Source organism: Pimephales promelas, chromosome 14 (genome assembly GCF_988280905.1).
Source record: "Pimephales promelas chromosome 14, fPimPro1.hap1.1, whole genome shotgun sequence".
NCBI lineage: Eukaryota > Metazoa > Chordata > Actinopteri > Cypriniformes > Leuciscidae > Pimephales > Pimephales promelas.
The window spans coordinates 17,937,605-17,961,336 of NC_142782.1; the positions used below are offsets into that span (position 1 = coordinate 17,937,605).

A 23,732-nucleotide genomic window follows, 5' to 3' on the forward strand; every position below is an offset into this window, starting at 1 on the left:
TGCACATGGGTGTTTTGTTATGTTGAGCCATGTGCTCTTGTCATTGTTTGATCCATCCCCCTTGTTATCTGATTATTGGTTTATTTGCTCCATCTGTCTGTCTCGTTACCCTTTGTTTGCCTGTCTATTTAGTCTTCCTGTGTTTTCTGTCCTGTGCTCGTTCGTTGTGTAGCCTACGTGTATTCATCGTGTTGAGTTTCGTGCCTGTTCCTACCCTGCCTTGTTTGTTCTGGATTAAGTTTGAGCGTTGTAGTTTTCCTTGTTGATTTGTTTATTTTATGTTTTCTTAATTAAATGTTATCAAATCACTCTGCACCTGAATCCACGGATTTATTCCACCACTCACCGTGACAGGGGGGCATGAAAGTTTTTTTGCAAATTAACTTAAAAAAAACTTTTTTTAGGGTTTAAAAAGTAATAATGATATACAGTAGTTAAAATGAACAGTGGCAGTTATGCACCACACAACGAAAATTTAAAAGGCAAACACAGTGAAATCAAACCCAAACTGAATCAGCGCTTCATTCTTATTTATGTTCTTATTATTTTTTTGTTAAATGCTGAGTTTGAACAGTTTCTATAGGCCTACCAAAATATTTCCATGAACTCGTTCCTATGTCCAAAACAGAGTGGTTAATTTCGCGGTCCCATAGATTCAAAGGCAAACTAGCACAGCCTATAAGCTTAATATAAGGCTACATGTGGCAATAGACTAACGAAACCCAAATATTGAACGGTTAGGCCAGGCTACCAATATATATTTTTATGAGTGCAATCAACCCATTTCATGATGCCTATATATCAGCCCATTCTCACTCCCAAGGCGTCACCTAACTGACGCCTTGGGAAGCATTTGGACATGCTTCAATATCTGACGCTTTAGGCGCCCTTTAGCGTCAGTTAGATGACGCCCTAGGATCGCGTGTACCCTACCACCCCCCCACCCCACACCTAAACCTAACCGCGTCCTCTAACTGACGCTTTCCTTTAGCGTCAGTTAGATGACGCCGTAGGATCGCGTCATGTAAGTGACGCTAAAGGGCGCCTAAAACGTCAAATATTGAAGCATGGTCAAAGGTGACGCCTTGGGGTGAGAATGCGTTGTATATATTCATAAGCCACCAAACATAGCCTACAGGCTATAATCAATAATGCCAAGGAAAATATATAGATAGATAGCAACTGCACCACATATTCGTTAGATACATTATTAAAATAATATTATAGAGAGCTGAGAATGTGTTCACACATGGTAGCCTTGGAGAGCTGGGCTGACCTCATTGTAAATGCAAGCCGGGCTCATCCAACCGAGATAGGGTAGGCTCATCTCATTCTGCAGAGTCAGACTGAACTTCACCACTGCACCGTCATTTTCTTGGACTCCAGCCACATCTGCAGGGGAATAATGTAACGTTTTAAAAGTGGCAGGCAATTACGTACTTGTATTTAACAACTATGAGTGTAAGTCTTAGCGAGCGACGTATCGTATGCCACGTATTTAGCGATTTTTTTCCTATTAGCCCAAGTGCTTTAATGTGCATCGTCGTGAACTTTTGAATCAAGAACTGAAGGGCTGTTGCATTAAAAATGAACGAGTCACGGATCCCCCGAGGGATCTTTGGCTTCAAGTTACGTGCAGAAGCCAACATGGATCTTTGACACATGAATGCTTTGTTTTTACATCTTGATGTACCGAATTTTGTTTGCTAATTTTTCTTACCTCAGAATATAGCTGGGGTAGCCTATAGTTTAGCTACACAACAACGTTTCCATATCGCAAAGGTAGGCCTACTATTTCATCTATTTTTTATATTTTAATCTGTGGGATATCATCACCAGGGATAATTCTGCAGTTTTGTTGACTTCGGTCAGGCAAGTCAAATAAAAGTTAGATTAATTGCAACTAATGTTTACAGCGTAATGAAACGTGTTGAACTCTAGGCTTAAATATAGGCTATATTTTGATTAATGACAAACCTAAGTGAGGTACAAACATCTTTGTAAAGAGAAACCCGCAACACTTTACAATATTAAATGCATCATAACGAACTGATATCGAACAAACTATTTTTTTAGGCTACAGCATTTATTAACTTTTCTTGCTGTTAATATGTTAATCAATTTAATCAATATTTATATTTGTTTATTTATAAATAAACAGTTTAAAATAATTAATATCTGTAACAGGAAGCTTTTGTCATAAAAACATGAGGCTGAGAAGACGGAAAACGTTTTGTTTCAACCCGGTTTCATCCCAAGACGTCATATAACTGACGTTTTGGGACGTCTTTTGACCATACGTCAATATTCGCCTTTTTAGGGCCCCCTTAAACGTCGGTAGATGAGGTTATGGGATCCTAACTCTACCCCTACCTAAACCTAACCCTAAACCTAACCCGTCACCTGACGTTAAAGGTAAAGCGTCAGTTGTATGACGGCCCGGGATCGCCATCTAGCGACGTTTAAGGGGGCCCTAAAAAGGCGGATATTGACGTATGGTCAAAATACGTCCCAAAACGTCAGTTATATGACTTTTTGGGATGAGACTGTGTTATTTTGTTCAGATCAGATAGCCCATCTTAAAAATCATCTCACAAGTCAACCCGAACTCAAGTATTTTTTACTTGATGGTAAACGTCAGATTTTAGCTTAATTAATTTATAGAAAACTTAATAGACGTTGGATCAAAAAAAAATGCACGAAAACGAAACTAATAGCCTACAAGTAGGCAGCCTGCATAAAATAAATAACCATTATAATAATAAATTACTTGAGCCACAATATATACTGTATATATTTTATTTTTATTTATTTTTTTCAAAATACAGACATTTAAAGCACTTACACATTTTGATCTCGAAATGATCAAAAAAATTGTCTAAATGTACATCTTGAATAGCAGTAATAATGACATAAACCACTGTAGAATCCATACTGAGAGAACAGTGTCTTCAGGAAGTTGTTCTGGTAACACTTTACGGTAAGGGTAGGCCTCATGAATTCATTAATTCAGTAATATCTCAAGAATCATCAGGAACTTAAGAGTTCATCGTTTTTCATTCATGACTTCATGGATGAACAACACCTTAATTAAAACATTAACTAAGAAGAGTACATCATAAATTATGATTCATTACGCATGATCATGATGTTTTCTTTATTCACAAAAAAAAAAACGTCTTTAACATCCATTGTGGGTAAAGATAGTTATGGGCTAAATGAATCGTCTCGGTTACGTATGTAACCCTCGTTCCCTGAGTAAGGGAACGGAGACGTTACGTCAGAAGTGACGGAGATTGGGGGTTTCGCATAGAAAGCCAATCCTCTTCGAGTATTAAAACACGAGCCAATGGCATGCAATGCCTTGGGGCTGCGGAAATTTGCATAGCGTACTCCGCCCTACTCCGTGAGTATAAAAGGAGGAAGTGAACGCAACCGCAGTATGTCTTCGCTGAGGAGCCAAGACTGAACTCGGCCTCTACCCAGCGATACAGCAGAAGTGGCAGGGAGACGTAACGTCTCCGTTCCCTTACTCAGGGAACGAGGGTTACATACGTAACCGAGACGTTCCCTATCGTAGTCACTTCGAGTTACGTCAGAAGTGACGGAGATTGGGGGTCTGTGCCATCACGCCATCTTCAAGCTGTCTTCCAGTGCCCTGCGAAAGACTGAACCCCCGAGCCTTACCTCTTTTTTTTTTTTTTTTTTTGGGGATCCGACTTTGACACAGGATTACCAAGGTACACTGGGAAACATATCCCGAAGGGGACATGCTACCAGCTGCCTACCGAAGGGAGGACTTAAGAATACACATATGGCCACCTAGGGACACATATGGAACACTGGAGTACCAACCGCAGATGGCTACTGATTTAAACTCCAGGGGTGGCAGATGGCTTGCCAAGGGAAGACACATGCTCAGAGAGGCTTACAGTGGATAATACACATGAGACGGTTACCATGGGGAACCGTGCGCATGGAGGCACCTAGCTAGCATCCAGAGCCACGCAGTGGTGCCCGCATCGTCGGTGCTGGAGGACTCAAGACTTTAATGGAAGAACTGAGGAAATATCGCACTTATCCAGTCCGGGGAGTGGAGTGGCGAGCAAGCGAAGACACCTGAGCGGATCCAGAACTGGCCGAAACGAGTACGTGAGAGGATACCGGCTCAATTCGCAGATTATAGAATCTGGCGAAGGTGTTGGGTGTCGCCCAGCCTGCAGCTCTGCAGATGTCTGTTAGCGAGGCGCCGTGCGCTAAAGCCCAAGAGGAGGCTACACTCCGAGTGGAATGGGCCGTCACACCAAGGGGGCACGGAAGGCCTTGCTGCTGGTAAGACAAAGCAATGGCATCCACTATCCAGTGGGACAGCCGTTGCTTTGAGAGAGCCCTTCCCTTCTGGCTCCCTCCATGACAGACAAAGAGCTGGTCTGAGGTCCTGAAACACTGCGTTCTGTCGACATAGGTGCGGAGAGCACGTACCGGACAGAGCAGTGCCAAGGCTGGGTCTGCCTCCTCCGGGGGCAGCGCTTGCAGGTTCACCACCTGGTCCCGGAAGGGAGTGGTGGGAACCTTGGGCACATATCCAGGCCGGGGCCTCAGGATCACGTGAGAGTAAGCCGGCCCGAACTCCAGGCACGCTTCGTCAACGGAGAATGCGTGCAGGTCCCCCACCCTCTTGATGGAGGCCAATGCAACCAGGAGTGCTGTCTTCATGGACAGAAACTTTAACTCTACTGATTGCAAAGGCTCAAAGGGATGCCTCTGCAGAGCACTTAAAACTACCGAGAGGTCCCAAGAGGGTACGAGGGGAGGACGAGGCGGATGCAGCCTCCTCGCTCCCCTCAGGAACCTGATGACCAGGTCGTGCTTCCCTAAGGACTTACCTTCCACTGCTTCATGAGAAGCGGCAATGGCCGCGACGTAAACCTTAAGGGTGGAGGGCGACAGCCTGCGCTCCAACCCCTCTTGCAGGAAGGAAAGCACGACACTGATCGAACATCTCCGGGGGTCTTCTCCGCGAGAAGAGCACCAATTGACGAAGAGGTTCCACTTCAACGCATAAAGGTGTCTCGTGGACAACGCTCTTGCGGAAGTGATGGTTGCCGCCACCGCAGGTGGCAGCGAACTCAAACCTGCCTCGTCCCGTCCAGGAGCCACACGTGCAGCCTCCAGAGATCGGGACGAGGGTGCCACAGAGTGCCCCGTCTCTGAGAGAGTAGGTCTTGTCTCAGAGGAATAGGCCAAGGAGGTGCTGCCGCGAGGAGCATGAGATCGGAGAACCACGTCTTGGTGGGCCAGTAGGGGGCTACCAGCAAGACCTGCTCCTCGTCCTCCTTGATCTTGCACAACACCCGTGCAAGGAGGCTCACTGGGGGAAACGCATACTTGCGTGGGCCCCGTGGCCAGCTGTGCGCCAGCGCATCCGAACCGAGAGTGCCCCAGGTCAGAGAATAAAACTGGGCGCAGTGGGCTGAGTCCCGGGAGGCGAACAGATCTATCTGTGCCTCCCCGAACTCTTTCCAGATCAGCTGGACCGACTGGGGATGGAGTCGCCACTCGCCGGAGATAGGGCGGACCCGAGACAGCTCGTCGGCTGCCCAGTTCCGGTCTCCAGGAATGTGAACTGCACGAAGGGACCTCAGGTGCTTCTGACTCCATATCAAGAGGTGGCGGGCGAGCTGCGACAACCGACGCGAGCGTAGACCCCCCTGGTGGTTGATGTACGCTACAGCCGTAGTGTTGTCTGAGCGGACAAGCACATGCTGGCCCTTGAGCAACGCTCTGAAGCGGTGCAGGGCGAGCCGTACTGCCAGCAGCTCGAGGCAATTGATGTGCATGAGGCGCTGGGCCCCCGTCCAGGAGCCGGCGGCTGCATGCCCATTGCACATGGCACCCCAACCCGTGGTAGATGCATCCGTGGAGACGATGAGATGCCTGGAAACTCGCTGAATAGGGACGCCCGTCCGTAAAAAGCTGAGGTTCGACCACGGGAAGAAGGTTCGCCGGCATGTCGGAGTCACTGGGACTCGGAGCGAGCCGCGATGCCATGCCCACCTCGGGACTCGATCGCGAAGCCACAGCTGAAGCGGTCTCATATGAAGCAAACCGAGCGGCGTTGCCGCGGCCGCGGATGCCATATGCCCCAGGAGCCTCTGAAAAAGTTTCAGTGGAACCGCACTCTTGCCCTCGAACTGACGAAGACAAGTCAGCAGTGAGTGCGCGCGCTCGATCGTGAGCTGCGCGGACATGGCGACCGAGTCTATCTCCACGCCGAGAAAAGAGATCCTCTGCACGGGGCAAAGTTTGCTCTTTTCTCGGTTGACCCGAAGGCCCAGACGGGCTAGGTGCCGGAGCACCAAGTCTCTGTGTTCGCAAAGCTGAGCTCGAGAGTGTGCTAGTATCAGCCAGTCGTCGAGATAATTCAGGATGCGAACCCCGTGTTCGCGAAGGGGAACAAGGGCTGCCTCGACGATCTTCGTGAAGACGCGAGGGGACAGAGCTAACCCGAATGGGAGAACGGCGTACTGATATGCCTGGCCCTCGAAGGCAAACCGAAGAAACGGTCTGTGTCGAGGTAAGATGGACACATGGAAGTACGCGTCCTTCAGGTCGATCGCTGCAAACCAATCCTGATACCGAACACATTCGAAAATGCGCTTGGCCGTGAGCATTTTGAACGGTAGTCGATGGAGAGAACGGTTCAAAATGCGCAGGTCCAGGATCGGTCGTAACCCACCGGTCTTCTTGGGGACAATGAAGTAGGGGCTGTAAAACCCGGACCTCACCTCGGCTGGAGGGACCGTCTCGATTGCACCCTTCGCCAGCAGGGTCGCAATCTCCGCTCTCAGGACTGGGGCATTGCCACCGACTATCGTGGAGCGAACTCCCCTGAAGCGGGGAGGAGACCGTGCGAACTGAATCGCGTAGCCGAATCTGATCGTTCTGATGACCCAGCGGGATACCCCGGGAAGCGCTAGCCAGGCTTCCAGGAAGTGAGCCAACGGGGTCATGTGAACCACAGACGTCCCCCCGGAGGGGCAGCGTGGCGGGTCGACTGGCACGCGTGCAGGGGTTACCCCGCTCGGATGCGTCGAAGCCCGCTCCCCGACAGAAGGGACCAGGGAAAGCGGAGCGTTCCACGGGGGTCCGTTCTGCCGGGGGTCTGGCGAGAGAGGGGGAAGGGATTGGTGTAGCCCGGGGACGACACACGCACCCTTCCGCGCCCTCCGAGACAGAGAGGAGTGAGTGGGCCGACACCCTGGGGCATCGGGGGCACTCACTCCAGTCTGTGAGCTCAGTGAGGATGTCAAGTCTTTCTTTAACCAGTTCAGGGTGCTGCCCACCCGTGGGTGAGCAGCGGGGAGCTGAGAACAAAAGATTCTCCCCCGGCCCTCCACCGGGGGAAGGAGGGGGCCTGCTACCGCCTCCTGTGAAAGACTCGAGATCGTCACCGAGCGGCCCGTGTCAGGATCTTCGCTTGGCCTGGCGTTTAGCGGGGCGAGCGGCCTGAGGGGGCTGTGACGCCGGCCTGCGGCCTCCTCGACGCCGGGGCCCGGGTGAAGGCTGCTGCTGGGGCCGGGCGGGAGGGAGGGGAGCCGCAGGGGGGCGTCCTCGGCGGCGAGCAGGGGGAGGCGCCTGTGCCGACGACTGGGTGGAGGCAGCAGCTGGTCGTCGGGGCAGGATGTGTTTGATGGCCTCCGTCTGCTTCTGGGCGGTGGAGAACTGATGGGCGAAGTCCTCGACCGCACCGCCGAAAAGGCCAACCTGGGACAGCGGAGCGTCGAGCAGACGAGTCCGCTCAGCGCTCCGCGTATCCGACAGGTTGAGCCACAGATGACGCTCCTGAACCACGCTAGTGGCCATCACCTGACCAACGGCGCGAGCAGCCACTTTCGTTGCCCGGAGAGCAAGGTCAGTGGCGGACCGCAGTTCTTTGAATGCCGTCGTGTCAGTCCCGCCCTCGTGCATGTCTCTGAGCAACTTCGCTTGGAAGACCTGCAAAGTGGTCATAGCATGCAGAGCGGAGGCCGCCTGTCCCGCCGCTCTGTAGGATCGCGCCGCCATAGCAGACGAGAACCCACAGGCTTTGGATGGGTGCTTAGGAGGACCACGGGTGGAGGCGCTCTGTGGACACAGCTGCATCGCAACAGAGCGCTCCACCGGGGGCATCCCAGTGTACCCACGGGCGGCCCCGCCGTCGAGGGGGGGAAAGGCGGGGGAGAGATCGCGCTCTCGAGTGGACAAAGGAGCCCCCCAAGAGCGCGATAACTCCGCATGCAGCTCGGGGAAAAAAGGTATTGGAGTCGGCCGTGGCTTTGCAGCGGCAGCCTTGTCCAAAAACCAATTATCCATCCGTGAGAGGTCGGGGCAGGATGGAGGTTTCCATTCTAGCCCGATACTCCCAGCGGCTCGAGACAGCATGGCCGTCATCTCGGGATCTGACGCGGACAACGCTGGGACTCCAGAAGGAGGCAACGCAGCCGGATCTTCCTCTCCCGAGGAATCAAGCCCGCCTAGTGATGCTGTGATAGACATCGCATCATCATCTGGGGCGCTGCTCGAAGCAGCCGGTGCCGCCGAAGAGACAACCGACCGAGTCGAACTAGCGCCCGCTGGCTCACGCACTGAGGCGGGAGGTGTGGCCCGAGGAATTGTCGGGGCTTTATCCCACACCGTCACCGTTAGATCGCCCGGTCCCCGGGTCGACGGGCCCCCTCTCGTGAAGGAAGCCGATCGAGTAGGGGGGACCGGGGCTCTCACTCTAGTGAGATCATTGAGCCGCGACCTCAGTGTGGAGATGGTCATGGTCCCACAGAAGGAACATGAGTCATCCACGAACGCTGCTGCTGCATGCTGAATGCCCAAGCAAACAAAGCAGCGTTCGTGACCATCAGATGACGACAGAAATCTACCACATCCAGAAGGGCACGGGCGAGCCATCTTTAAAAAGACGTGCCGCGTGCAGCTCTTTTACAGAGAGGAGAGAAATTCACTCTTTCAGCGCTGAGGCTACCAGGGAGAAGCGCAAAGTCTGGCAAACCACTGCACAGATCGCAGGCAATGCAGAATCTCGCTGGGTACCGCCGTCACACCAACACTGAAGAGGACGCTCGTCTCGAAGAGTCTTGATTCAGCTTTGAGGAGTGAAGAGGTTCTCTTGGCTCCGAAGCGAAAACATACTGCGGTTGCGTTCACTTCCTCCTTTTATACTCACGGAGTAGGGCGGAGTACGCTATGCAAATTTCCGCAGCCCCAAGGCATTGCATGCCATTGGCTCGTGTTTTAATACTCGAAGAGGATTGGCTTTCTATGCGAAACCCCCAATCTCCGTCACTTCTGACGTAACTCGAAGTGACTACGATAGGGAACATCATGAACTCATGCATAAAAAAAAGCATTAAGCATTATGCATGCAAGATTACTCTTAAATTATTAAAGTAATATACAAAAATCCACATTACCTCATGCATGCATACAGGCTAGAACAGTATATCAATTAATGTGAGTAATCATTGTAATGTAACTGTTTTTCTGAATTATGATCTGAGTTTCCAAACATGTTGTTCATGTCTTCTTCATAGCCTGGACAGACCCCAAAAGCACACGAATTCTGTTGACATTCAATACAGTAGCCATCATTAACTAAGCGTAATCTTTTTAATGACTTCATCATGTCTGTGGCCCCTCAACTAAAGTGATGACTTGGTCTTTTGAAACACTGATGAACAATGTGTTTTCATTATGATCTGAGTTATCCAGCATGTTCTTGTCTTCATAATAGCCTGCAGGTAGCCTTCGGGACATACCCCAAAATAGACCAATCACAGCTCATAGCACAAATTCTGTTGACATTCAAATACAGTATTCAATTAACTAAGCTTTATCTTTTACAAAATAAAGAAAGAAAAATAAGTTTTAGGTTAGGTTCAACTTTTAATGTATAGTTTTATAAATACATATTTATAAAACTTCATAAGGCGAGACAGGGCATGCAGGCAAAAACATAGTTTTTTTTCACTGGTCAATTTTGAGATTTTGGGATATTTGTCTTTAATAACATGTCTTCTTTCAGACTTGTGGTGAAAAAAAGTCCGAAATACGCATTTACACTGCAGGTCTTGATGCCCAAATCAGATTTTCTGACTATATCCGATTTTTTGACGACCCGCTTACATCATCTTTTAAAAGTGACCCGTATCCGATTTTTGCATTTACACAATTGAGAATGAGGAGTCACGTGCTGATTTGGGCGGGGTCTGAGCCGGTCGGCCATGATGGTAGAAGACACTATCGGCTATCGGTTACCTGCGGCAACGCCTTTAGAACCTCACAGAGATGTGACTAAACATTCCAGAGCTCTTTAGTTTTCGCGCATTTATTATTTTGGCAGTCAGAGATGGATCTAAGAATACGAGAAAAAAAAGGAAGAAAGTAAAGCAATGCAAAAAGATAAGGCGAAAGAAAAGGGACCTTACAGGAACAAACTCACACAAAGTGCAAAACAGCGGTATTTGGAGAAGCAGCATCAAGATATTTGTTATTTTGCACTAATAACAGTATCATTAGGCTATTTTATTATTATTACTCATGTTGACCATGAAACTTATATTGTCCAAATATATATATATATATATATATATATATGAAGAGTTCAGATGCAAAAGCCTCTAAATGCCATTTGAAATTTTCTTCTTTAATGATGATTTTTATCAAACTTGTATATTTAATAGGTAATTCTCATTGCCATTTAATTGAAATCACTGAACTTAAATATACAAGCTTGATAAAAATCATCATTAAAGAAGAAAATTTCAAATGGCATTTAGAGGCTTTTGCATCTGAACTCTTCATATATATATATATGTGTGTGCATTTTAGGTGGTAGTTTAAATAGTTCTGAATTTGAATTTTTTTGTAAAGAATATTGAACATTTGAAATTGATCAAACTGAAAGGTTTTTATGGCCGAAGTGATGACGTCACTTTGTTGGACAACTCGGAAGCTAGCGGCGCATGGGGTTCTCTCGATTGAAAAGCAATGCATTTTCCCCATCGACTTTTGGAAAATTGCAAAAAATAAGATCTGTGTTTAACTAAGAGTTGTGACCCTTACACGTTTTGTCTATCAAGATAATCTTTACAAGTTAATCCAAAATGTATAAATTTTGAAGCCTATATGAAGTTTTTTTTTTACAAACACAAGCAGACACAATAAAGTTTAAAAAACCACAAGCAGGTTATAACTGTGTGTTCTATGTCATAGATCAAAACGTGAAAATATTTAGAGGCTTTGTTCACCACAGACCTTATTTCGGGCGATTTAGCAAAAACTCATTCAAAAAAACCCATAGACTTTAGAGCGAGGGAACCGGGAGTGTTAAACTGCTAACTCACTTCCGCGTTTTGGCCTACAGAGTGACGTCATAACTTCGGCACTCTATTTTCAAACAGCTAGTTTTTTTGTTCTGAATTCAAATACGGCAAATATTCAGTTTTAAAAAAAATACAGATTCAAGTTTTCAAGATGAAGAAATTTCTAAAATTCAATGTCAAAAATTCAGATCTTACAGAAAGTAGGTCACAGGTCATCCACAGGGAAGAGTAGATGATCTCAGAAAAGTTGAACAGAGCATTTTGGCCAAATGACCTATGGCTAAGCCACACCCCCAAACGCGATGAGCCAATCACAGTGAGTAGCTAACCCAATACACTCGGACATTCTCTGCATCCACGTCCATTGTATTGCAGTTAGTCAGTTTTCATTTGTTTTTTCTTGTCATTTTAAGTTTAAAATGGTCAATACGGTGTGTATGGGGTACATGCAACTCCGACACTAGGTTCCTGGGAGGCTGGGCGACGGTGTGTATTTTTTTACCCTTTCCCAAGCCACATATCAACCGAGATAAGTGTCTGCTCTGGATTAAGTTATGCGATTAAAGGCGTCATGACCTGGCTTTTTAAATTTTATTTTATTGTTGTCTGAGGTCAACTTATGATGTTCGCTTGGTTTTGGCATTCAAAAACATCAAAATGAATAAGTAATAGGCTAATTTCTACCCTAGTTTCGAGCCTAACTCAAAAACGCTCGGTTTTTATGGGCCTTGAACGCCCACCGGTGTGAGTGGAGAACAGTTTTGCATATTATAATAGTTAGTTTCAACTCACTCGTTTTGAAAACGTCCAATGTTTTAAGGCAAGTCAAGGCAAGGCAAGGCAAGTTTATTTATATAGCACATTTCATACACAATGGCAATTCAAAGTGCTTTACATAGAAGAAATTAAAATAATCAAAATAAATCAGAATAATTAAAACAGTTTAGAATAAAAAATAAGAAATAATGAAAAATAAAAAATTATGATAAAAATAAAATACAGTAAATTAAAACTATTTAGAATAAAATGAAGTGCAGTAACAGTCGGACGAACAGTGGCACAGTGCTCATTCAGTAAATGCACAGCTAAACAGATTTTAGAGCTAAACAGTGTTTTGAGTCTTGATTTGAATGTGACTACTGTAGGAGCACACCTGATCTCTTCTGGAAGCTGGTTCCAGCTGCGGCTGGCATAATGGCTAAAAGCAGACTCTCCATGCTTAGAGTGAACCCTTGGTATTTCTAGCTGATGTGATCCTAATGATCTGAGTGATCTGTTGGGTTTATATTCAGTGAGCATATCTGCAATATATTGAGGTCCTAACCCATTAAATGATTTATATACCAGTAATAATACTTTAAAATCAATCCTAAATGTAACTGGCAGCCAGTGTAAAGACCTGAGGACTGGTGTGATGTGTTCATATTTTCTGGTCCTGCTCAGAATCCTGGCAGCAGCGTTCTGTATGAGCTGCAACTGTCTTATGGTCTTTTTAGGAAGGCCAGTGAGGAGGCCATTACAGTAATCCACCCTGCTGGTGATGAAAGCATGCACAAGTTTCTCTAAGTCTTGACTGGAAACAAAGCATCTAATTCTTGAAATATTTTTCAGATGATAGTATGCTGATTTAGTTTAGCAAGAATCGAGCCCTGAGGGACTCCGCAAGTCATGGATGTCCACTCAGACTTATGTTCTCCCATTCTCACAAAATAACCTCTCCCTTCTAAGTATGACCTGAACCATTTTAGGACTATCCCAGAAAGCCCCACCCAGTTTTTCAGCCTGTCAAGAAGTATGTTGTGATCAACAGTGTCAAATGCAGCACTGAGGTCGAGTAGTACCAACACGGATAATTTGCCTGTATCAGTATTTAAGCGAATGTCGTTTATTATCTTTATGAGAGCTGTCTCCGTGCTGTGATGCGATCGGAAACCAGATTGAAAATTGTCAAAATATCCATTTGAGCTTAAGAATTTGTTCAGCTGATTGAAGACAACCTTTTCAATGATCTTGCCTATGAAAGGAAGATTTGAGATCGGTCTATAATTGCTCAAGATGGTCTTATCCAGATTGCTCTTTTTCAGGAGGGGCTTGACAACTGCAGTTTTCAGGGAGTTCGGAAAATTCCCAGAGCGAAGTGAGGCATTTACCACTTCTAGGAGATCTGCTTCTAAACAGTTTAACACACTTTTGAAAAAAGATGTGGGAAGTGTGTCAAGGGCGCAGTTTGATGTTTTAAGGTGCTGTACGGTTTCTACCAAAATTGTGTCATCAATTTCTTCGAAATCAGACATAGTAACTACTTTCTCAGGTTGTGGTCTGATCTGCTTGACCCCAGAGCAACTCAAGGATGTGCTGATCACCTTTCTGATGTTATTGATTTTCTCAGAAAAGAAAGAAGCAAACTCACTGCACTTGCTGTCTGAGAGCATTTCTATGGGAATCTGGCTTGGGGGGTTTGTCAGTCTCTCTACAGTAGCAAAAAGAGTGCGTGTGTTGTTTATATTGCTGTTTATAATATTTGAGAAGAAAGTCTGTCTGGCTTTGCCTAGTTCCCTATTGAAAGCGTGGATGCTGTCTTTGTAGATGTTATAATGGACTACAAGTTTTGTCTTCCGCCACATGCGTTCTGCTCTTCTGCATTGTCTTTTCATATTTTGCACAGCTGTTGAGTTTCTCCAAGGTGCTTTTTGTCTGCCACTATTCTTCCTGACTTTAACAGGAGCAATATCATCAATTACACTCTTAACTTTTGAGTTAAAAGAATCAAGGAGAAAATCAACAGAGTCAGCAGATATGCTTGGTTTTAAAGCTATAGCCTTCATAAATAGCACACCAGTGTTTTCATTTAAGCATCTCTTCTTGACAGACACAGCTCTAGCTTCAACGGCAGGAGAGATTAATATATCAAAGAAAATACAGAAATGGTCAGACAGTGCTACATCCTTAATAACAATCGATGAGATGTTTAAACCCGTACTGATAAGTAAATCTAGAGTGTGTCCACGATTGTGTGTGGGACCGTGTACATGCTGTGTCAGATCAAAAGTTTTTAAAACAGTTTTAATATCTTTTGCCATATTGTTTTCTGCGTTATCTATGTGAATGTTGAAATCTCCAGCAATGGCAAAACAGTCAAACTCAGAGGTAATTGTTGATAGCAATTCAGTAAAATCCTCAGCAAAGGCTGGAGAGTATTTTGGAGGCCTGTAAACTATGATAAGTAAAATACGTGGAGCACCTTTTAACACAATACCCAGATATTCGAAAGAGGGGTAATTCCCAAATGATATTTGCTTACATTGATAAGCATCTTTAAAAAGAGCAGCTAAGCCGCCACTTCTCTTACCCGCTCTGCAGACACTCATATAAGTAAAATTTGGAGGGGATGTTTCGTTTAGGACCGTTGCACTACAGCTGTCTTCTAGCCAAGTTTCAGTTAGAAACATGAAGTCCAGGTTGTGTGTGGTTATTAAGTCATTGACTAGAAGTGATTTATTTTTAATGGAGCGGATGTTTAAAAGTGCTAACTTTATAGTCTTACTTTTTGTCCTCACAGCAGTCTTAGTTTGGCGTGTAATGGGCACCAGATTAGATGGGTTTGCTGTACGGCTGTTGAAGGCCTTAGATTTTCTATCATGTAAATGAACAGCAATAGAGAAAGATTCAGGCACACTGGGTTCCCGCTTGTTCTGTAAACATTTGATAAAGTTATTGTTTTCATAGCGAGGAACCAAAATATTTCACTTAGAGCTGGTATCAGTTGTTTTTGGTTTACCTCGAGCCGATGGGGGAGAGTGTGGGCCCTGGCGCTGTGGCAGAGGCCGAAGAGCTCTCCGAGGAGGGGGAGGGGGAGCTGGGCCCGAAAGCTTTGGTGGTTTTGGGGCCTGTCGTTTTTTGGTTGGTATCTGGGGGCTTGCAGCAAAAGAGTGTGATAGTTTGGTTCCAGCAGACACCAGTTGTTCCATTTTCTCTGAGAAGCACAGAAGTGGAGATGCTGGAGAGAGTGATAACGTGTCAGGTGAGATGGGCTGTTGCTCTGGTGTTATTGGAGGGTGTAAAATGCTGTCCTGGTTTCCCTCGTTGTTTTCCAGAAAGTCGTCCTTGGGTGCTGAATCTGGGAGCAGTTCTGATATGTCACAGTCTGTCTGTGGTGAGCTCTGTGGGCAGAGCTCTGCTGAGATTGTATCCGTGAGCAGAGGTTGTTGTTGTGGCTGAGTGGTGTTATCATTGTCCTTGTGTGATGTGTCAGCAATATGTCCATTTAAGTGTTGAAGTGAAGTCCTGTGGTCGTTCATACTGTGTCCAGGTGTGTGAGTGCCATTCAGGTTGAATGGATTGGCACACACTGCAGAAGGATGATGGAGGGAGAAGTAGATATTGTCCTTTAGTACTCTTGAACCAAGTTTGTTTGGGTGATGGCCATCCCGTTGAAACAGTTGCCTCTGACTCCAGAAAAGATTGAAGTTGTCAATAAAGTTCACTCCTTTTATATTGCAGGTTTTTTGCAGCCATGTGTTGAGCCCAAGCAACCGTGAAAACCTGTTTGTTCCTCTTGCTGGGAGTGGTCCACTGATGAATGTTTCAACTTTCAGTCTTTTAAGTGTTTCAAAAAGTTCATTGAAATCCTTCTTAAGGAGTTCTGACTGCTCTTTATGAATATCGTTCTTCCCCACATGAATGATGAGTCGATTTGCAGTTTTATGTTTCACCAGAATGTTCTGAAGTTCCCTGTTTACATCAGAAGTTGTTGCTTGTGGAAGGCAGCATGTAGTTGTATCCCTGATACTAATGTTTCTGATTGTGGAGTCGCCCACTATCAGAGTCCTGGGCCCCGCTGTGCTCTGAGCTGAGTGCCGCTGTCTGCTCGACCTTGAGCGCCGGTTAGCATCAGCGTTAGCTACAGGCTGACTCAGTCTGTGTTCGATCACATTCGTCAAATTCAGGGATTCTTCATTCATTAATACTTTGAATCTGTTCTCAAGATGAATAGGCGGTGGTAGGAGACCAGTGGTTGCAATCCTGGTCAGAGTCATATCTGGGGTAGATGATGCTACTGCTGAAATATGTGGTGCTCGTGACAATCTGATGTCTCGAGTGCCTTTGGGTCTCGCTCCCTGTTTGTGCCATCGATTTGTAAGTCGATCGGCTTGTTTCTCTACAGTCAGTATAGCTTGTCGAGGAGCACTAGATTCATGGGACTCACCGGCTGTGCGCTGAGGGCGTCCACGACGGAGCTCTGTTGTGCCTTCCGTCTGGTTTGTCGGTCCCGAATTTAACTTTGTTTCAAGAACTGCAATCCTTTGTAAAAGTCTGTGGCAGTTAGAGCAGCAAGTAGATTCCCGAAGAGGCATTTTCTTATCCTTATGAGTGTAGGGAGTTGTGTTTTCTCTTCCCCGGAATGTAAGCAGTGAGAGGCTGGTTGAATAAAAGTGTGACTTTTTAAGTAATCCCAGCGTCTGAGCACTGTGCTGATTTGATGAAGTTAAAATTAGGTGAAAAGGAGATAAAATATATAAAAAAAATATTAAAGCGATAGAGCAAAGCGCGGAGCAGTAAGCAGGAGCGTCCGAACAGTAGCTGAGCAGGAAGTGAAGGCCACCGGAAAAATGGCATCTGTAAAATGGCAACCGGAATGATTCGCCCATACATGTTCGACCCAGAGTCCGTGTGTTGCACAATTCCTGTCAGATCCAATATAGACGGCACAGCACCGTTCTTTACTCTTAATCGGTCTGCAAATCGTTTACAAAACCATCCTTAGTGAAATGAAGGGAACAAACGGACAATGTTTTACCCCATCAGCTGGAACGTCATTAAAAATAAAGATTATCCATGCAGTCATATTGGAATCCAGAGGAAGTATATGCATGGCGAACGAGACCGGAATTAGGGTAAACTCTTTTCCTGTGAAAGCGTTAGAAGTTGCAGACAGTCTGAGGACAAATGCAGAGACTAAAAGCGGTCAGTCCTGTTGCTTACCTTTTTATGATGTTTATGCCCACCCAAAGAAGAAACCCTATTTATCACTTCACAGCTTTCCATGTTTTGCGGGTTTTCATGGAACCACTGAAGTTCAACAATGCCAGACACAGACCGCAAAAAGACTTCTGGTCGCGCCACTACCCGCTACGATCGCCATTCATTCTCAAAATGGACTGTTAAGCTTGCTTTCTCTCTTAGTCATTCATATAGCTGACAAAAATAAGAATAGCAGATGTTGTCCATTTTATTGATAGTTTTCAGGGAATTGTGAAAAGATCGAAATTGGACAAAGGTTACAAATTCTTGAAGTTTGCTTGTATAAAAAAGTTCCATTCATTTATGGCATGACACTTGATGACTGCTCACATGTAACATTAATATATTGAAAAACAATAAATAAATTGAAACAATGTCTGATTGTAGGCTATGAGTGAAAGTGGCTTTTGTTTAAAAATCATGTTATTAAGTATTAGTTAGTCCAGGAGATTTGTAAATATATTATTCCTAGATTGATATTACATTTTATTCCAAAAACCATGGCAAACCAAGGCTATTGGCAGTATATTCTGATTTACAGGATAACAAAAGTAGATAACTGGTGTTTGAATTCCTTCTCAGCTCTTCCTAGATATTGCTGTTGATTTAACTGGTTGTTTCAGAATAAAGCAGTAAAGTTAAGATCAATGTCCGTTTGTGTCCCCAGGCCTACATTGTTTGCAAAGGCTTGAACTTTCATGTTCATATTCTTGTGATTTCACAGTTATGCCACCATTAATAGCACATTGTTCATCAGTGTTCAAAGGACCAAGTCACCACTTTAGTTTAGGGGCCACAAACATGATTAAGTCATTAAAATAATGCTTAGTTAATAATGACCATATTTGAATGTCTTCCTCCTGCATAATCAGTTTTTCTTTTTCTCTTGGTCTCCTTTTTGCGGCACATCAGAGCACCGCGCAAAGATAATTTGGATTGCAAGTTTCTTGTGGGCTATGATTTTTATAACAATTTTGCGAGAACGCTGGTCATGGTCTTGCGTTATTTCCTTATCACTTCTTGTGTGTGTTTGGTTGTGAAATGTAGTTTTTCGGACCAGACCAAAGTTGTTGGCGATTCTGTCTTTTGTAAAGTTATTCAGTGTGAAAGCTTCTGTCGCCGATCCATCGTGCAATGACACCAGCAACCGAATGTGTGAAAAGAACCGTGACCTGACTACTTTGAAAATTGTGCTGTGTGAACTCGGCACAAGAGTTTGATTGTTTTTTTTTACATTTTGCATAGATTTTGACACATTTATTTTCTTTTTTTCTACAGATGGGAAAATGTAGGCCTATGGCACTTCTTTCACTCTCATTCATTGTCACTGTTTTCGGCATGCTAGTTTTGGTGTACATGGACAGTTCTACAAATAATTTACAGTACCATCCTCCAAAAATAAGACCTAATCCAACAAATAATAAACTAAAAATCCCAGAGGCTTCGAATTTGATAATGCCCATCAATGGCTCAAAGCATTTCATGGTGTCTGCGTTTATCGACCACAGACTGGACGGGGTCATTCGAGTCATCAGCATAATCAACAGAAACAGTCTTCAGCCGCTTTACTGTGTTTACTGCAGCACTGTTTATGACTGCAGAACTGTTCAGGCAGATGTCCAGATACACACAGACCATTTTAGCTTTCCGTATGGTGCCTCAGATGTGATTTGTAAAGGTAAACACATGCAAGATGCAACACATGTCCTCATAACAACTGATGGGAAAGATTCAGTTGACTCTAAGATGGAGTATCTGCCAATTCGAAATAAGGTGGGAAGAGAGACTTTCAAGTTTAACTTCACGATTTGCATCTCCAACCTTTTTGGCGACTACAACAATGTACTGCAGTTTGCTCAAACTATAGAGATGTACAAGCTTCTGGGTGTACAGCATGTTGTCATCTATAAAACGAAATGTGGACCAGACCTGAAAAAACTCTTAAAACATTATGAAACAGAGGGGATACTGGAGATTGTTTCATGGCCTATCGACAAGTTTCTAAACCCGTCCTCAGGCTGGAACATCAATACGCACAAGGGTGATATCCAATATTATGGTCAGTTAGTAACACTCAACGAGTGCATTTACAGGCACATGTATCAATCCAGGTACGTTCTCCTGAATGATATTGATGAGATCATCATGCCGTACAAACACAGCAATTTACCACTTCTTATGGAGGATCTTCAGTCTGCTCATCCCAATGTTGGGGTGTTCCTCATAGAGAACCACATATTCCCCAAAACACAGTTTGAGGACAGTGGGAAGTTCAAGCGAGCAGAATGGAATAATATTCCAGGTGTCAATATCATGGAGCACATTTACAGAGAACCTGATCGAAAGAACATTTTAAATCCCACAAAGATTATTGTCAACCCAAGGAAGGTGCAGCAAACCTCAGTGCATTCTATTTTGAAAGAAACTGGAGGTCGTTACCATGTACCGTTTGATGTATGTAGGATTGTTCATGTGAGAGTCCCACTGCAGGGGCATCTTACCAAAGACCAACTGTTTGTAGACAAAAGAGTCTGGGACTTTGAGCAAGAACTGATACCGAACATTGACCAGACATTGAAGCTTTCTGGTCTCCTGAATGTTTCCAGACAAAATTTCTCTACTAATGTAAATAAAGCCTAAACTGTATTGAAATGTTATATTTTCAAATAGGCCTACGAACCCACTGAACCCAGTCATATGACGTTCAGAAACATTTTCCTCTTTTCATTGCAGCTACTGGCGGAGCAAGTTTATAGATTTATAGATAAAAATGACTTATTATTCTGCAAAATAAAAAAATAAAAAAAATACTGCTGAATGATTAATGATATACCATCCTCAAAAAATAAGGGCTAATCCAACAAATAATAAACAAAAAATCCTAGAAGCTTCGAATTCGATAATGCCCATCATTGGCTCAAAGCATTTCAAGTCTGGGTTTATCGACCACAGACTGGACGGGGCCATTCGAGTCATCAGCATAATCAACAGAAACGAAGTCTTCAGCCAACTTAAAAATGACTTAAAAAAACGACTTATTATTCTGCAAAAAAAAAAAAAAAAACCCTGCTGAATGACAAATGATATACAGTACCATCCTCAAAAAATAAGAGCTAATCCAAAAATGACTTATTATTCTGCAAAATAAAAAAAATAAAAAACTGCTGACTGGGATGCGAAATATTATTGCATTTACACTATGTTTAGTATATGTCAAGCTAAAGCTTCAAGCATAAATCACTGAATTTTGGGAAAATTAAAATATGTTATATGGATTTGTCAAAAGAAAATATTTTAATACTCCAATGTCAGATCTCAATAAAGAAAAAAATTCCAATGAAAAAGTATCTAAATGGAGAATGTGCTGTCTTTCTCTGTGGTTTTAAGGCTTATGATCATAAAAAGATCATGTTCATAATGCTAGATGAAATTTTCTCTTTTTTGAAATGCCCTGTGAGATCAAGGCCATGGAAGATGCATTGAAACCCGTGCAAAACCGGTTAAGTAACCTCATTGATGATATCATATTTGTTTAGGCTAAACAAATGATGATGTGTTGGTCTCAGTTTTGGCCTAAAGCTTGTTTATGCGAAAGTTCTTTGTGAAATAAATTTTGGATATGCAGGTATCTGCAGTTACATGCAGATGTGAACAAAAGTTGCCATGCATCAATATATAAATGAAGAGTTCAGATGCAAAAGCCTCTAAATGCCATTTGAATTTTTCTTCTTTAATGATGATTTTTTATCAAACTTGTATATTTAAGTTCAATAATTTAAGTGAAATTACTGAAATTAAATATACAAGTTTGATAAAAATCATCATTAAAGAAGAAAATTTCAAATGGCATTTAGAGGCTTTTGCATCTGAACTCTTCAAATATTAGGTAGAAACACATCGATCAATTTTACTCTCCCAGCCACAGTGAATTTATGAGGAGATTGTTTCATGACCTATCAACGAGTTTCTGAACCCGTCCTCATTAGACTGCTCATTAGATTCCTTTTATTCCCACACACCTGAAAGGTTTTCTCAAGACACTCAGGGCCATGGTACAATAATAAACACACCTTTCAGCTGTGCTGCCATTCTGGATAGCAGAAGAATAGCATGCAGCAGAAGAAAGTGCAACAATCTTAACCTTAGCAATGTTTACACACACCGCACAAACCTTGGCACCTCACTACCGATTTTGATTATCCGTCTGGTTGAATCGGATCATCAAAGGTCAGCAGCAAAGACATTGGTTAATAAAGTGAAATTAATTACATAAAGTATATTTATATTATTTAAGATAGAAAAAAGTAACAGATATTTTGTTGTAAATTTAAAGGAAATGTGTTAAGACTAGTTACTTGAAAAAGTAATGATTATATAACTTGCATTACTTCAAACTGAGCATCAGGTAATTTAAGTGACTTAGTTTGAACGTGGCATGTTTAATGCTGCCAGGCGGGCTGGTCTGAATATTTCAGAAACTGATGATCTACTGCCTAGAGCCTTCCAGTGCTGAGATATTAAGATCCCATGTAGCATTTATGCCATTATAAATATCTCAATATCTCAGCTCTGGAAGGGTCTAGAGCCTCCATTTTTGCACTCAGGTCTAAGTCCCATGGCCCTCTATCAGAATCCAGAGTTTCAAGAAGATCGGAGAAACTCAAAATTTCGACCCAAAAAAAAAAAAAAAACGACAGTGGTACCCCTTTCGTTTTTTTTTTTTTTTTGTTTGTTTGTTTGTTTGTTTGTTTGTTTGTTTTGGGGTCGAAATTTTGATTTTCTCTGATCTTCTTGAAACTCTGGATTCTGGCAGAGGGCTATGGGACTTAGACCTGAGTGCCAAAATGGAGGCTCTAGAGACCCTTCCAGAGCTGAGATATTGAGATCCCAGCATTTATGCCATTATAAATATCTCAATATATCAGCTCTGGAAGGGTCTCCATTTTTGCACTCAGGTCTAAGTCCCATGGCCCTCTATCAGAATCCAGAGTTTCAAGAAGATCAGAGAAACTCAAAATTTCGACCCAAAAAAAAAAAAAAAAACGACAGTGGTACCCCTTTCGTTTTTTGTTTTTTTTTGTTTGTTTTTTTTTTTGGTCGAAATTTTGATTTTCTCTGATCTTCTTGAAACTCTGGATTCTGACAGAGGGCCATGGGACTTAGACCTGAGTGCCAAAATGGAGGCTCTAGACCCTTCCAGAGCTGAGATATTGAGATCCCAGCATTTATGCCATTATAAATATCTCAATATATCAGCTCTGGAAGGGTCTCCATTTTTGCACTCAGGTCTAAGTCCCATGGCCCTCTATCAGAATCCAGAGTTTCAAGAAGATCGGAGAAACTCAAAATTTCGACCCAAAAAAAAAAAAACGACAGTGGTACCCCTTTCGTTTTTTTTTTTTTGTTTGTTTGTTTGTTTGTTTTTTTTGGGTCGAAATTTTGATTTTCTCTGATCTTCTTGAAACTCTGGATTCTGACAGAGGGCTATGGGACTTAGGCCTGAGTGCCAAAATGGAGGCTCTAGACCCTTCCAGAGCTGAGATATTGAGATCCCAGCATTTATGCCATTATAAATATCTCAATATATCAGCTCTGGAAGGGTCTCCATTTTTGCACTCAGGTCTAAGTCCCATGGCCCTCTATCAGAATCCAGAGTTTCAAGAAGATCGGAGAAACTCAAAATTTCGACCCAAAAAAAAAAAAAAACGACAGTGGTACCCCTTTCGTTTTTTTGTTTGTTTGTTTGTTTTTTTTGGGTCGAAATTTTGATTTTCTCTGATCTTCTTGAAACTCTGGATTCTGACAGAGGGCTATGGGACTTAGACCTGAGTGCCAAAATGGAGGCTCTAGACCCTTCCAGAGCTGAGATATTGAGATCCCAGCATTTATGCCATTATAAATATCTCAATATATCAGCTCTGGAAGGGTCTCCATTTTTGCACTCAGGTCTAAGTCCCATGGCCCTCTATCAGAATCCAGAGTTTCAAGAAGATCGGAGAAACTCAAAATTTCGACCCCAAAAAAAAAAACGACAGTGGTACCCCTTTCGTTTTTTTTTTTGTTTGTTTGTTTGTTTGTTTTTTTTTTGGGTCGAAATTTTGATTTTCTCTGATCTTCTTGAAACTCTGGATTCTGACAGAGGGCTATGGGACTTAGGCCTGAGTGCCAAAATGGAGGCTCTAGACCCTTCCAGAGCTGAGATATTGAGATCCCAGCATTTATGCCATTATAAATATCTCAATATCTCAGCTCTGGAAGGGTCTAGAGCCTCCATTTTGGCACTCAGGTCTAAGTCCCATGGCCCTCTATCAGAATCCAGAGTTTCAAGAAAATTGG

General features: G+C 43.8%; 1 protein-coding gene across 4 annotated transcripts in view; it reads left to right on the plus strand.

Moving 5' to 3' along the window:
* The first annotated feature begins 1,326 nt into the window (after nt 1-1,326).
* The window catches only part of LOC148973709 (uncharacterized), a 30,446-nt gene continuing 8,040 nt past the window's right edge, over nt 1,327-23,732 (plus strand). For 2 of the 4 annotated variants that reach the window (XR_016146497.1, XR_016146498.1), the window contains exon 1: nt 1,327-1,782. Coding sequence is in view for 1 of the 4 variants with exons in the window: in XM_089119535.1 (XP_088975661.1) it covers nt 18,675-20,036 (1,362 nt within the window). In the remaining 3 variants the exon portion in view is untranslated. Of the gene's footprint in view, nt 1,783-18,674; nt 21,104-23,732 lie in introns of those variants that run through there. The other 2 variants (XM_089119535.1, XR_016146496.1) reach the window with 2 other exon arrangements.